Source organism: Camelus dromedarius, chromosome 4 (assembly GCF_036321535.1).
Source record: "Camelus dromedarius isolate mCamDro1 chromosome 4, mCamDro1.pat, whole genome shotgun sequence".
Lineage (NCBI taxonomy): Eukaryota > Metazoa > Chordata > Mammalia > Artiodactyla > Camelidae > Camelus > Camelus dromedarius.
Genome location: NC_087439.1, coordinates 45,573,711 through 45,589,875, shown reverse-complemented (window position 1 = coordinate 45,589,875; position 16,165 = coordinate 45,573,711). Strand labels below are relative to the sequence as shown.

General features: G+C 37.9%; 1 protein-coding gene across 1 annotated transcript in view; it reads right to left on the bottom strand.

Moving 5' to 3' along the window:
• Positions 1–16,165, bottom strand: part of MYO3B (myosin IIIB) — a 346,577-nt gene that overhangs the window by 75,342 nt on the left and 255,070 nt on the right. The window contains exon 31 of the mRNA XM_064484895.1: positions 260–320. Within this exon, the coding sequence (XP_064340965.1) occupies positions 260–320 (61 nt within the window). The remainder of the gene's footprint in view (positions 1–259; positions 321–16,165) is intronic.

The following is a 16,165-nucleotide window of genomic DNA, read 5'->3' as shown; positions in this document are numbered from 1 at the left end:
CCTCAGGGAGCAGCCAGCATTTATTCTCAGCAGCAAATTTCCAGGCTTTTGATTCTATCTTCACTGTACCTCCCTGTCTCTCTGCTGAACCAAAATTCTTTAGTGAGCTGCGCTTTTGTCTCAAAGACTTCAAAATATCACTAACAGTTCATGTTTGGATGGCCCAACCAAGCAGCCACAGACAGGCTTCATGACCACGGACTTGGATGAGTCTGTAATAAGGATACACAGTTACTTCAGAATCAAGATGTCCAGCTACCTTAACTGAATGTCCTGCGAAGACATTGTACCCTTTTGAAGAACTCTGGGCTTGTGAATGCCTAAAAATAAAAAAATTATAATTTTTAGAACTTTGGAAAATGGTAACGAACAACAAAAAGAACTTACAAAGAGGAATATTTTCCTCCAAAAATGTATCAGAACATACTCTAAGCTTCCATTGTTTCCCATTCCAGTCCTTGGTTAAAAAGGACCTGGTCAACTTAAGGAAATGCATCCTACCTGGTGCTGCTCCTACATCCACAGTCAGCCTGATTTAAGAAACTGCCCTTTTTAAAGCTGTGTGATCCAATCCAGCTTACTATTGGGCGTTCACAAACTTTACCAAGAAGCCAACCAAGCTAGGCTGTACTTCCCACCCAGCACATTAATCCCATTGCTAAATAATTCAAGATAGATTCTGTAGTCAAATAAGTTTGGGAAATGCTGAGCTGTACATAGCATAAGAGGTTTCCTTACTGCAGGAATGATCTTTTACAATCATAACGTGCATTTATGGATTTCTAAAGTTGGGGTGGGGTGATGCAGAGTTTTCTAAAATAAATTGATCAAAAATTTAAAAAACTGATAACCTATTAACATTTATTAAAACAGTAATGTTTCATGGAGCAAAGTTTGGAAAAGCCAATTGTGCTGTGTCCCAATTTCCAGAAATTAGAACACATTGTATAAAAATGTGATAATTATAACTCACTGATAAAACAGGATTTTACAATCCCTGTCAGATGGAACCCAGGAGAGTGGAAAGCACTGACCAAGGGGAGGGAAGTCTGGGTTCTAACTCCTGCCTCAAGATCCTTGGTCTCTCTCTCTTTCTCTGTCTCTCCACACACAAACATGACTGGGCAAACTTTTCTAGTATTCTGGGTTCTAGTTTTCCTCATCTATAAAATGAGGGGATTGAAATAAATTATTACTCAGGCCTCTTCTAGTTCTACATTTAAAAAATCTTATTCTTTATTTCAACTGAAAAATTCATTTTCTGAAATGGTATTATCTTCAAAATGCATCATATATATATAGATTATATGCAATATACTCATTTGAGAAGTATCACATCAGTACCTGGGAAGAGGGGACTGTAATGATATATTTATTTGTGTGAATATTTGTTTATCATGTGTTTCCCACTATGGAATGTAAGTTCCAAGAAAGCAGGGACTGGATCTGCTTTATTCTGTACTTTATACTAGCACCTAATTCTGTACCTGGTACACTGTAAGTGCTCAATACATATTTGACAAGTTGAATAAACAAAAGGATGACTAGTGGACCCCCAAAATGTGGGCCATGAAGATCAGTAATACCCTCTGCATTAAAATTAAATTAATTAGCATTTATACAGCACTTCATAGTTTTTAAAATGCTTCTACATAATTAATGAGAATTTCTCAACCATTTGAACTAAGTGGTTTAACTGTCCCAATTATACAGATGAAGAAATCAGCTCAGAGAGGGTAAGGGATTTGCCCAGGGATCATGGCATATACCTGGTAGAGCTAAGACACTTAATCCTGTTAGTCTGACTCCAAATCCTCTGCTCTTCCTCTGAACAATGACACCAGTTGTGCCTTGGGTCTCTGTGCATTGGCCCAAGAACTCATTCCTGTCAGCTTAGGCAAGTCCCAGTGGCTCTGGGACACCTATAGGACAGGTGGATTCAGGTCCTCTCAGAGTCCTGGTGGGCTTTGGAGAAAATCTGAGAAGAGTTTGGCTGCCGAATTACCATGGGGTCTCCAATTTTGCCTTTCCTGCCCCAACAAGGATATATAACTTCTTAAGAACTCCTCAAGCTTGCAAGGCTTTTCAGGATCCAAAGGCAAGTGCAGACACATTCCACCTCTTCACTGGGATCAGCTCATCAGTTTGATTACTTCCTCACTGAAGCCTCTGAAGAATCCAAGGCATCTCAATATAATTTTCACATGTCTTACTTGGTTTCTAAAAGGCAGAGGCAGGATGAGTAGTGTACATAGGCACTTGTACTTGATTTAACAAAGTTAAGCAGGTTTCTTTCCTAAGAGGATTTCCAGAAACTTTAACTTAATAATATGCACAATGGAACCTCAAGAATGGAAAAGAATAGGCAGCATTTCCCAGATGTAATCTTACCAATGGAACCCATCTCCCCTGAAGCATGTCAAGGGCCCTGGTTCTTATAACACGCCTTAGCAAAAACTAATCTTAGCAGCCTTTACTTGAAACAAATTCCAGTTTGCCTTAAAAAATGGTGTAAGTCAGGTTTCTTCAAAAGTCTAACAGCCTCAACTGCTCTGCAGCAATTTTATCAGATACATTGTCATATGCTCCAGGGACCTGAGACTGGAAGCAAGTGGATGATGTTTTGCAAGCTGTCAGTTCCAAAATGAGGAAAAGCACATTCACAAAAATCAGCCAATGCTTAGTGCCTGCACACATGTCACCAGGCCACGGATGCAGGGTTATCTCATCTACTATTTCTAACAACCATACTCATTTTACAGGTGAGGGAATTAAGGATCTAGAAGCTTAATGACTTGCTTCATAATTTGTCATAACTAGTAAACAGTGCAGCATAAAACCTGCTGACATAGAAAAGGAGATTCCAAAGGGGAATTACTGACCCAGATAAGAATTATCAATTGCTGATAAAACTTTATAGACAAAAGGTTGATGGTGAATAGAACATTCATATGGTGCCAAAATGCCACCACACAGATTCCTTCTTCAGGTCACAAAGGGAGCAGGGTAACTGCATATTGGAGAAATCAGGTTACCAGCTCAATTAGTGCCAGTCTTAGCACCACTAATGCCTGGATGACGTTGCCTTGTGATGGGAGGCAATATAAAGTATTTGGCATCACTTAAGATATTTCTATTTTTTTCTTTTGGTCAAAAACATTTAACTTAATCCAACCAAAGCTTTAGATATACCAAAACACAGGGTATAGAGGGAAAAGCTAAGACCGAAAAGAATCAAGCAGACAAATATAGATGGTGAGTTATTTTATAGGATAATTGGTTCATTAAGTCAGTTTCATGAAAAAAGGGAATACTGTATATCTATAGAGATTTAGGGACCTAACAACTTGATATAATGTCCTAGATTGGATCTTGGCTTGGACAAATCATTGTAAAGGACGATTCTTAGAATAATTGGGGGATGTTGACTGTGGGTTGGTATTAGACGATATTAAGGAATTACTCTTCTTAAAGCATGATAGTATTTTGTACCTGTAGGAAAATTTTTTAAAAATAATACTGTTCTCAGCCTCTGCTAGGAATCACATGACAGAAGCCATAAATTTGGTTATCAAAGAGTGGTGAATAGGAGGTAGTTGTCTCTCTAGATCTGATTCACTGCATATTTCTAGGGCTCCTCTAGCCCCTCAGAAGCCATAACTAAAGTCTCAAGCAGACCGCCTTCCAGGGCTTGGCCACTCTCCTACTTTACTGCAGTCAGTGCATTGAATTGTGGGTTCTTGGGAAGATGGGAACTCTGTCACTACTGAGAATCCTTCTGCTGGGCATCTGCCCTGAAAAAGCCCCCCAGGCAAAACTCACATTGAATTCTCTTTTCTTAAACTCCAATCCCAGTGTGACCAGATGAGAGGCAGCGTGGAGGCTGGCTCCTGAGCCCATGGGGCCTGAGAATGCCCCAGCATCTCTCTTCTGCAGCACAGATCCACAAGGCCAGCTGGCTTGGTCATGCTGGGTTGGTGGCACTAGGTGAAGTCACCTTGGTCCAAAACTAGGGCTAAACTTTGCAGCCTCCAAAAGTCAGTTTGCTAGTTCATTGAGGGGTAATGATTTTTGGGGGGAGCTGAGTTGCACTAACCAAACTCAGAAGGGTCATACTTGAAAAGTAGAATGCCAGTGTGTGATTTTATAGTGAGTACCAAAATCTGGACTATACTTTCCCTCTCACTAGTTGGCTGATAAACTCTGGAAACCAAATTACAACTTAGAATTAAAACATAGGAAGCAGGGTGCTCTTTGGGGATCTGACCAATCAGGCTGGTCCTGTAACTGGTCTTTTTCTCCTTTAGGGTTAGAATCAGTAACTTTTTTCTTGAACAGGAATAGAGACATGCTGACTACCCTTTGACTCTCCATTTTCTAATCTTCATTTAAATTTCTTTGTGTGGTTTTTATTAACTTTCATAAAATTTGTAAGACTGTGCCTTATCTTTGATCAATTGTAATTCAGAATGGCTTCTAGACAAACTGAGAAACCCATTAGTCGTTCTTGAATGAAACCTATTAGTCATTCACTTGAAAGCATATTCTAATTTCAAATCAGGCTAGGTTGCAGCTAATTCATTGTGGGTTGATTTTTGTTAGCTTCCTGCCATCTCCAGATTTGGGAGTAGTTCTCATGGTAAACTCCAGTCTTACTTGGTAGCCCTGGGAGAAAGGCTAATCAGCATAACCAAGTAAATTTGTTCCTGCCTCTTTAATACCTCAGAGAAAAAAAAAAATCTTCTGTACATGGAGCTTTTACTAAGAAGAGGTCAATCTGGTTTCCCCAAGAAGCAGCAGCCAATCCACCCTGCAAAAAATATGCTCAGACCAAGACACTTTAACACAGTAGGAGCCCCATGAATCTTGACGGAGGCAAGTTTCAGACAAATAAGTCATACAACTTTCCTTCTGGAAGTTATTACCATGAAAGATAATAGAAAACATGAACATCTTCAGAAATGGTTTCAATAAGTTCAAGTTCTGAAGGTAAATTAAGACATTTAAGGAATGACATCAGAGACGAGGACATGGCCCTTTGTAAAAGATCCGTGCTAACCTGAGCGCTAACAGGGTTTCCATATGAACTGGTCATAGATCGAACCCCAACTGGAGATTCGAACATTCTCATTTAGTTCCTACGAGGAATCTGAACAGTCTAAGGGCTGAGGGTATAAATGTGGAACACCCAGATCTGAATCTACCCACACTGTCACTACGTATCAATTCTTTCCTGATTTATATCAGCTAGATGTCCTTGCATATTCTTCTTACTGCTTAGATTTATTTAAATAACTTTGAAGACACAGAAGACTGGAAAATAATAAAATATTTTAAGAACATAAATTATCGTGTTAAGTTCGAAGGCACCCAAAATGTGTCAGTTAATGCATCTTTTATTACAAAAACTGGAAAGTTAGGATTTCTAGAATGCTTTGTTGTTTTTCAACTCACCACCACCATCACAATAAATAAGTATTTGCCAAGCACACACTAACTTCCCAGGGTTGTATTCAGACTTCTGTGCTTTTGCCTGGAATAATCTCCTCTCTTGCCCACCTGGCCATTGCATCCTTACCCTTTAGCTCAAGTGTCAGCTCTTCTGAAGAACCTTTCCTGCCCCACCCCCATCCCAGCCACCTCTTCCGGGCAGAGTTGGAGGCTTTTTGCTGTGTTCCCACAATCTAGTGAGCACAACCACACTGAAAACTCGGTTTTGTACCTGACTCATCTGGTGCCACATCCGGACCAATTAAAACTGTCTACAAATCATCTGCTGAAGGTGAGCTTTATCAAATTCTGATAAGGGGGGAGAACAAAGAGCAAGTACCATAAATCATGTGGCTTTTGAGATACCAGAGCTGTTCCTATTGCTGTGCTCATCTTTTCTTCTTTATATTTTATTTAATGAAAATGCTCCACACTCCCAAATGGTCTGAATACTTACCAATCACTAATCAATGAAAGTATAGCAATATCTTTCTCCCTAAAGTAAATGACAAAAAGAACTGGTGGCAAAATGTTTCCTTTTTTAGAAATCTTTTCTGATTAAAAAATAATATATACCCACTGTTGTACTGTATAAAATACAGATATTCATGAGAAGAAAATAAAGATCAGGGAGACTCTCTACACCCAGATATAATATCTTGCTGTATATATTTTCAGACACTTTTCTATGCATATAATATGCATTAAAAAAATGATAGCTCAAGAAACATTTGCCATTTTCACTTACCTTTTGTATTATGAGCATCTTCCCATACATCTGTGTGGAATACAACATATGTAAGTGCATGTATGTCATATTTATAACATGTATAATATACAGCACACTGTATAATATTACAATGTGCTATATAGTATTACACTGGTTGATTATCATAGGTGATTTACTAATCTTTTTTTAAATTGAAGTGTAGTTGATTTACAACGTTGTGTTAGTTTCAGGTATACAGTAAAGTGTCTCAGTTATACATATATACATATATGTCTAGTCTTTTTCAGATTCTTTTCTATTATAGGTTATTAAAGGATATTGAATATAGTAACCTGTGCTATAAAGTAGATCCTTGTTGTTTATCTATTTTATATATAGTAGTGTGTATATGTTAATCCCAAACTCCTAATTTATTCCTCCTGCCCCTTTCCCCTTTGATAAACATAGTTTGTTTTCTATGTCTGAGTCTGTTTCTGGTTTGCAAATAAGTTCATTTGTATCATTTTTTTAAGATTCCACATATAAGTGATATCATATGGTATTAGTTTTTCTATTTCTGCTTGTTTCACTTAATAATCTCTAGGTCCATCTATGTTGCAGCAAATGGCATTATTTTATTCTTTTTTATGGCTGAATAGTATTCCATTGTATATATATACACGACATCTTCTTTATCTATTCATCTGTCGATGGACATTTAGGTTGCTTCCATGTCTTGGCTATTGTAAATAGTGTTGCTGTGAACACTGGGGTGCATGTATCTTTTCAAATTAGAGTTTCCTCCAGATATATACCCAGGAGTGGGATTGCTGGATCATATGGTAGTTAGTTTTTCAAGGAACCTCCATACTGTTTTTCATAGGGGCTGCACCAATTTATGTTCCCACCAACAGTGTAGGAGGCTTCCTTTTTCTCTATATCCTCTCCAGCATTTATTATTTGTAGAATTTTTATTGATAGCCATTCTGATTGGTGTGAGGTGATACCTCATTGTAGTTTTGATTTGCATTTCTCTAATAATTAGTGATATTGAGCATCTTTTCATGTGCTTGTTAGCCATCTGTATGTCTTATTTGGAGAAATGTCTATTTAGTTAGGTCTTCTGCCCATTTTTGAATTGAGTTGTTTGTTTTTTTGATATTAAGCTATATGAGCTGTTTGTATGATTTGGAAATTAATCCCTTGTCAGTCATGTCATTTGCAAATATTTTTTCCCATTCTATAGGTTGTCTTTTTGTTTTGTTTATGGTTTCCTTTGCTTTGCAAAAGCTTTTAAGTTTAGTTAGGTCTCATTTGGTTTTGTTTTTACTTCTATTACTCTAGGAGATGGATACAAAAATACATTGCTGTGATTTCTGTCAAAGAGTGTTTCATGTTTTCCTCTAGGAGTTTTAGAGTATCTGGTCTTACATTTAGGTCTTTAATCCATTTTGAGATTAATTTTTGTATATGGTGTTAGAGAATGTTCTAATTTCATTATTTTACCTGTAGTTGTCCAGTTTTCCCAGCACCACTTATTGAAGAGACAATCTTTTCTCCATTGTATGTTCTTGCTTCCTTTGTTGCAGATAAATTGACCATATGTGTGGGGGTTTATTTCTGGGCTTTCTATCCTGTTCCATTGATCTATGTGTCTGGTTTTTTGTGCTAGTACCATACTGCTTGATTATTATAGCTTTATAGTATAGTTTAAAGTCAGGGAGCATGATTCCTTCAGCTTCGTTCTTCTTTCTCAAGATTGTTTCTACTATCCAGGGTCTTTTTGTGTTTTCATACAAATTAAAAAAATTTTTGTTCCTTCTGTGAAAAATGCCATTGGTAATTTGATAGGGATTGCTCTGAATCTGTATATTGCCTTGGGCAGTATGGCCATTTTAACAATATTGATTCTTCCAATCCAAGAAATCAGTGTATCTTTCCATTTGTTCATGTCATCTTTCTTTCATCAGTGTCTTATAGTTTTCAGAGTACAGGTCCTTTCGCTCCTTAGGTAGGTTTATTCCTAGGTATTTCATTCTTTTTGATATGATGGTAAATGGATTGTTTCCTTTTTTTTCTTTTTCTGATATTTCATTGTTAGTATATAGAAATGCAGCAGACTTCTGTATATTAATTTTGTATCCTGCAACTTTACTGAATTCATTGATAAGCTCTAGTAGTTTTTTGTTGGCATCTTTAGGATTTTCTATGTATAATATCAAGTCATCTGCAAACAGTGATAGTTTTACTTCTTCTTTAGATTCCTTTTATTCCTTTTCCTTGTCTGATTGCTATGGCTAGTACCTCCAATACCATGTTGAATAAGAGTGTAGAGTGGGCATCCTTGTCTTGTTCCTGATCTTAAAGGAAATGCCTTCAGCTTTTCACCACTGAATATGATGTTAGCTGTGGGTCTGTCATATATGGCCTTTATTTTGTTGAGTTATATTCCCTCTATGCCCTCTTTTTGGAGAGCTTTTATTATAAATGGATGTTGAATTTTATCAACATTAACATTTATTTTCGATTATTTGTTTCCAGTTCTATGACATTATAAATAATGGATTATTAAAGTTATGTGCATATAGTTATGAGTACTCATCTAATTATTTGACTAGGATAAATCTTAATTTAAAGCTATTAGGTTAAAGAGTAAACAAGTTTTCTATTTTAAAGTTTTTGAATTGTATCATCAAATTCTCCTTTAAAAAGCAACAAAAATTAACACTCACATCCACAAAAGGAAGAAAGGACCCATTTGCCATATCACCAACACTGGGTATTATCAGTCTTTTTAATCTCTGCTTTAGCAAAAAAAAAAAAAAAGAAAAAAATTCCTCATTATTATTTTATTTGGCATTTCTTGATTTCTAAAGAGGAAAAAACATTATTCCTGGGCTTTAATATATGATATGAAGGAAATACAAAGAGTATAGGAAAATGAATATAACCATTATGCAAAATAAGATCACTATTACTGTCAGGAAAAGTAGGGAAACAAAAAATGATAATCACAGCTTTTGTATTTTTTTTCTCATTGGGTTTGGCTACTTGGTAACTTTTCTAACTATTTTGAATGCATATCCTGTATCTCACCCGAGTGTCATTACTGAATGAGCTGAATATACAAGTTATACTTAAATATATGGATATTTGTTTGCTCTTGGACACATTTTAAGTTTTAAAACATGGCTCAAGGACAAATTCATCATTGGGCTCAAAAAGGCTGATAAATGTTTCATAATGCCATTGCTCTAAGGTAGCACTACTAGTCTGATTTATGTACTTATGCTAATTTCCCAAATCCCGTTGAGCTCTTTAAGTTTGATTATATTTGTCTGCCTCATTGCTTTTCCCCAACTGTGAGCCTATATAGCCTTAATCTGCCTGTTCTTGTATTCTCATTTCTTTTTTTTTTTCTCCTTTAGTATTTTACTGCTGTCAGCGTCACTGTGTAAAGTCTAAGGTAGGAGCACAAGGCTTTTCTTCATTCTGCTGAGAATGCTTGCTTCATTGAGGAAAAAAAGAACACTTGACGGAGGGCCCTTAAAGTAACCCAAGCTTAAAGTAACCTATAAAGCTTACTTCAGTTCTTTGTCAGCAACCAAGGGAGCCAAGAGAAAACTCAGCTCTAGGCCTGCGGATGGAATTAAGATGCAGTAGTGAGAAGAGCCGTGACCCGAAGGAACACATGGCCATGGGCTGAGGGCCACAGCAACAGCCATAAGAACTGACCAATGCTTCACCATGCAGAGGACCTGACTGGTTCATCTCATTCCACCCTCACATCAGCACCAGCAACATAGGTCCCACCAGGGTCTCCATGTCACAGATGAAGCCTGGGCTGCTTGAGTGGCCTGCCAAGGTGGCACCCAGATACCCAGATACAAACCGAGATCCGAAGGACACAGAGGGTGTGCTCTCAGCCTCCAGTGCCATTTTGTCACTGGGCCCTTCCAGATATTCACACAATCGTATTTGGGACCTTAATCAAGACACCTGGAGTGACTAACATTTAATTCTGGAAAACTTGCCAGGAGGCAGATTAAATTAAATCCAAACTAGGTCTGAAGATAACCCTTAACCCCTGTCCTGCTGACCTTTTGCTTACCTTATGTCTATGGACAAACATTAAGATTGTACACACCTGTGCTTCACTCAAGGTTCTAATTTGGTGACAAGCCTTCTTGAGATTCTGCACAATTATAAGAACAGCATATATTACATTGTGCAATTTAAAGTCCTCTGTAGCCTCCCAGACAGCATTCATTCATTCCACATGTATTTATTGAGCCCTTTTGCCCCCTATCGTTACTGGGGATAGAGCAGTAAATGAGGAAATCTATGATTCTGAAGTTCATAAGAACCTACATTCTAGCGGGAAAGGCAGACAATAAACAAAAAAATAAGCAAACATGTAAGCATGTTAAATAGAATTAAGGGTCAAAGAAGAAAATTAAGGCATAGGAAGTGCTGGAGGCAGGGTCTGCAATTTTAGATTAAGTAGTTACAGAGATGACACTTGAGTACAGACCTTAGTAAATAAATAGGAATTGATGTCTTCGACTATGTTTTCAATTGAAAGCTCCTAAAGGGTAAAAAACATTAGATATTATGGCACACAGAGGCAAGAGGACTGTTGTAAACACTTAGTCAAGGTTTAGCAACACATTTTACAATATGTATTCATGATATACACATATATATTCATGATATGTTAGTGTCAAAGCACTTTGGTTAGTGTTGCCATATAAAATACTGGACACCCAGTTAAATTTGAATTCCAGGTACACAATGAATAATTTTTTTGGTATAACATTGTTCAAATACTTCATGGGACATACTTATGCTAAAAAGAAACTTGTTGTTTATATAAAGTTCTAATTTAAGTGGGTATCCACTGCATCTTTCTTTGCTAAATACAGCAACTCAAACTTGGGCAAATCAGCACCTTAGCTTCTTCATCAGCAAAATATAAATAAAAATTCTTGGCCAGTTGGGCCAAAGTGATTACATTTGTGCTTTCTGGCAGAACATAATAAAAATATGACAGTAGGATTTTTAAAGGATTAAATTAAAAGGCCTATACTTGGCCTGAATTCAGAAATAAAGCACACACTTAGCAAAGTGTTATACTTGTTGTTTACAGTTTTGACTTCTGAAGGACAAACCTCTGAACTTGGAAACTTCAGGCTCCACGGGATGGAGAAGGACAATGACAATTACAACGACAATTACGTGGAGTGGCTTCCTTTCTGTAAGCTTTGTTTCTCCTTTAGGTGGGGTCACAAGGTAACTTGTGGGTTGAATTACAGTTTTAGCACTTTAAAGACTGAGTTAGGCCAGGCATAGATTTGTGATGGCAAAGGAAACATCATAGACCATTTACTACATTTTTTTCCTGCTGTAAGCAGAGAAACTGAGGCCCAGAGAGGTGATATGACTTGTCCAAGTGAGTCAGAGGAAGAGACAGGTCCAACATCCACGTTTCTTGGATGATGCTCTTGTCACCAGTGCATCTCCAGAAGATAACATTTAATCCACTTTTCCTCCTTTAATTCTGAAAGCAGTGCTCAGTTTGAGGGAAGAGAAGCAAGAAACCCTGCAGTGAAGTGCATGACAAGCAAGGAACTGAGGGATGGGACCCAAAGATGAAGGAGGGGGCATGAAGGTGGGGAGGAACACTTTAGGGAGTTTTTTAAAAACAAAGTGAAAAAGTCTAAACAAGATTGTGTGTGGCGGGTGCTGACCAGTCAGTGATGTCACAGTGGAGAAGCTGGAGGACAGACCCCAAGCAGTGCCATGCTGATGTGGACAGACATGTAGGTGTGGATGGAGAAGTATCAGTTTCTAAAGAGAAAGTGGCTGATGAATTGCCCTGTTTAAAGGAGGAAAAAACTCAATCCAAAAATGGGCAAAAGACTTAAACAAGCAATTCTCCAAGGAAGACATACAAATGATCAATAGGCACATGAAAAAATGCTCAATATCACTAATTATCGGAGAAATGCAAGTCAAAACTACAATGAGGTATCAATCACCTCACACCAGACAGAATGGCCATCATTCAAAAGTCCACAAATGACAAATGCTGGAGAGGCTGTGGAGAAAGGGGAACCCTCCTACACTGCTGGTGGGAATGCAGTTTGGTGCAGACACTGTGGAAAACAGTATGGAGATTCCTCAAAAGACTAGGAATAGACTTACCATACAACCCAGGAATCCCGCTCCTGGGCATATATCCAGAAGGAACCCTACTTCAGGATGACACCTGCACCCCAATGTTCATAGCAGCACTATTTACAATAGCTAAGACATGGAGACAGCCTAAACATCCATCAACGGATGACTGGATAAAGAAGATGTGGTATATTTATACAATGGAATACTACTCTGCCATAAAAACCGACAACATGACGCCATTTGCAGCAACATGGATGCTCCTGGAGAATGTCATTCTAAGTAAAGTAAGCCAGAAAGAGAAAGAAAAATACCATATGAGATCGCTCATATGTGGAATCTAAAAAAACCAAAAAACAAACAAAGCATAAATACAAAACAGAAACAGACTCATAGACATAGAATACAAACTTGTGGTTGCCAAGGGGGCAGGGGGTGGGAAGGGATAGACGGGATTTCAAAATTGTAGAATAGATAAACAAGATTATACTGTATAGCATAGGGAAATATATACAAGATCTTATGGTAGCTCACAGAGAAAAAAATGTGACAATGAATATATATATGTTCATGTATAACTGAAAAATTGTCCTCTACACTGGAATTTGACACAACATGGGAAAATGATTATAAATCAATAAAAATGCTTAAAAAAATAAAGGAGGAAAACAGCACTGTCTTATTTCTTAATTTTAACATTTTATTTGGACTTAATTTCATATTTATAGAAAAGATGCAAGAATGGTATAAGGAATTCTTGTGTATTATTCAGCAGATTCTCCGAATATTAGTAATGTACACATTTGCTTTATCCTCCCTTGCTCCTTTTCTTGGTACGTGGATAACTGATAACCATACACACAGACAAACACACAAAAAGTTCTTCTGAACGATTTGAATGTCAGTTGCACCTGATACTCCTTTAACCCTAAATGCTTCAGTGTGTGTTTTTAAATCAAGGGCATTCTCTTAATATGACCATAATGCAATTATCAAAGTCAGGAAATTAATATTACTACAATGCTATTGTCCAATGTATAGTTTGTATTCAGATTTTGCCAATTGTTTCAATGTTGTCTTGAGACAACAGAGAAACAAAATTCTGGATCACACACTGCATTCAGCTGTCATGTTCCTTTAATCTCCTTTCATCTGGAACAGCTCCTCAGTTATCCTTTGTGTTTCATTTTGAAGCCTACAGGTCAGTTATTTTGGAAGAGGGTCCTTTTGTTTGGTTAGCCTGCTGTTTCCTCATGATTGAATTCAGGTTATGCATATGTGGCTGGAAATCCATGGAAGGTGATGTGTTCTTTTCGGTGTAGCCTATCAGGAGGCACATGCTGGCAATTTGTCTGATTACTGGTGATGCTAATTTTCATCATTTGGTTAAGGTGGTGTCTGCCAGATTTCTCCCACTGTCTTTTTGTAAAAGCATCTTAAGCAGATTTACTCTAAGATTATGCAAATAGCTTGTTACTCCTTAAACTTCCACCTACTAGTTTTAGCATCCATTGATGATTCCTGCCTGAAACAATGATTATTTTGGTAGCTGCCAAATGGTGATTCTCTGCTTTCATCATTCCTTTCACATTTGTTATTTCACATTTTATTGCAAGGGAAAGCCTACCGTTTCTTTCTTCCTTCCTCCCTCACCTTTCTTCCTTCCTCTCTCTCTCTTTTCAATCTCCTTCCCTCTCTCCCTCATTTCCCTCTTTCCTTCCTTCCCTCCTTCTTTCTATCAAGGTAGATTCCTGAATTATTTTATTCAGCACATTATATTCTTTAATTAACATTATTTACTTTGATATTGAAATTGTCCTCAATTTGGCACTGGCTTACTTTCAAAGGGTTGGGAGTAACAGACGTCAAAAATGAGGACTTTTGAGATTTGCAAATGTTAACCACTATGTATAAAGCTAGATTAAAAAAAAGCAAATTTCTTCTGTATAGCACAGGGAACTATATCAATATCTTGTAATAACCTTTAATGAAACAGAATATGAAAATGAATATATGTATGTATATGCATGACTAAGACATTATGTTGTACACCAGAAATTGACACATTGTAACTGATTATACTTCAATTAAAAAATAAAATTAGATTTAAAAAATTTTAAAAATGATGACTTTGGAAAGGAATGTATAATATGCAGGATTACATGAAGAAAGGTGAGTCCTCAGAAAGAACAGCAATAACTCCCCCAGTACTACTATTTATGAATGCTTAGTGTGTCAGGTGAGATGCTGTGTGCTTTTTCTTTTAAAATGTTTTTTTAAACCATTTTTCTTAAACTTTATTACATTTTGCGGGGGAGGTAATTAGATTTATTTATTTTTTAAAATGGAGGTACTGGGGATTGAACCCAGGACCTCGTGCATGCTAAGCACATACTCTATCACTGAGCTATGCCCTCCCCCGAGGTGCCATGTGCTTTGTACATGTTGTCTCATTTAACTTTCATGACCTGGTGAGGTAGACATTGTGCTGTTTTTATCTTCCATTTAAAGATGAGAAAATGGAGGCTCTGAGAAAATAAGTTCATCAAGATTTTACTTAGTAGTAGCAGGCCTAGAGGACTCCAGGGCCCCTGTTCTCAACCACCAGGCAATCCTACAAATAAGTGTGGAAACCTTCAGGCAAGGAGAAGGTCTGAGAAGCAAGGCTGCACTGTTACTGAGCGTAGCTGGACATTTGTTCTCGGATCGACAGCATCATCTGAGCTTTCTGCATTTTTATAAATGGGGCGCATTTGGAAACTGCCTACAAGCCTGTCATTAGTCTAGGAACTTCCCTAACCTGCATTGTGGAAAGCATCCAACCCTGCCTAAAATCCTGGGAGGAAAGCATAAAGAAAGTGCTTATTTGTGCCAATGTCAGCTAACACAGATCCAGAAAGACACGTGTCGGCCAAGTCACCCAGGGAAGCCTTCCCATCGTTCAGGACAAGTGAAAGCCAAATTCAGGCAGAGAAAACTAAAGGAACAGTAGAGCAGAGATTTTTAAGAAATTCAGTGTCTGTTCAACTCTTTAGGTCCCAGGTGAAGACAGGGCTATATGGCCTCCCCCCTAGGCTAACCTACTAGATCATTCTTCCTATTACAACACCACCCCTTGTAATATCAAATTTCAGATTCTTTGAGACTGAACTTGGGTGAAAGAAGTATGTTGTATGCTAGTGAAACTAATGCAAACAACTGCCCTATCCTAGAGGAAAAAGCACAGTTGGAACAGAGAATAATATCCTTACCCTCCCAGGAGGAACAAACTAAAAATAAAAGTCAACAAGGTGCTCCCTGCCAGTCAGTAAATCCAATAAGCAAAAAGATGCCTCAGCCTGGCGCTGGGTAGTTAACAGTCAGCCCAACTCCCTCCACCGGGGAATGGCCATGTGGTTCTCAGAGCTAACAGCTGCCAAGCAGAACCCTTCAGATTAACCCATAGGTGGTGTTGAACCACTTCCCATTAAGATATTTGCAAAGTAAACAAAAATGATAGCCCCATTCTGAGCGCTGGGAGCTGGCCAGGAGCGCTGGCTGTTCTTGTTGACACAAAGAGCTCTCCGGGGAGGGTCTGGGCTGGAGTGCAGAAAGCCACTCCTGCCTGCGTCTCCAGACTGTGTTGATCTTAGGCCATTAGAATCTTGGTATCAGGGACTGTTTATTATCTAATTTCCTATCACAGCAGTTGCTAGAGTTCTGTTTCACCAGACCTCTCTATTCCTGTCTCCCTGACCTACACCATTCAGATGAAAAGAAAAAACTCAACCCTCCTCCTGTTTTGTC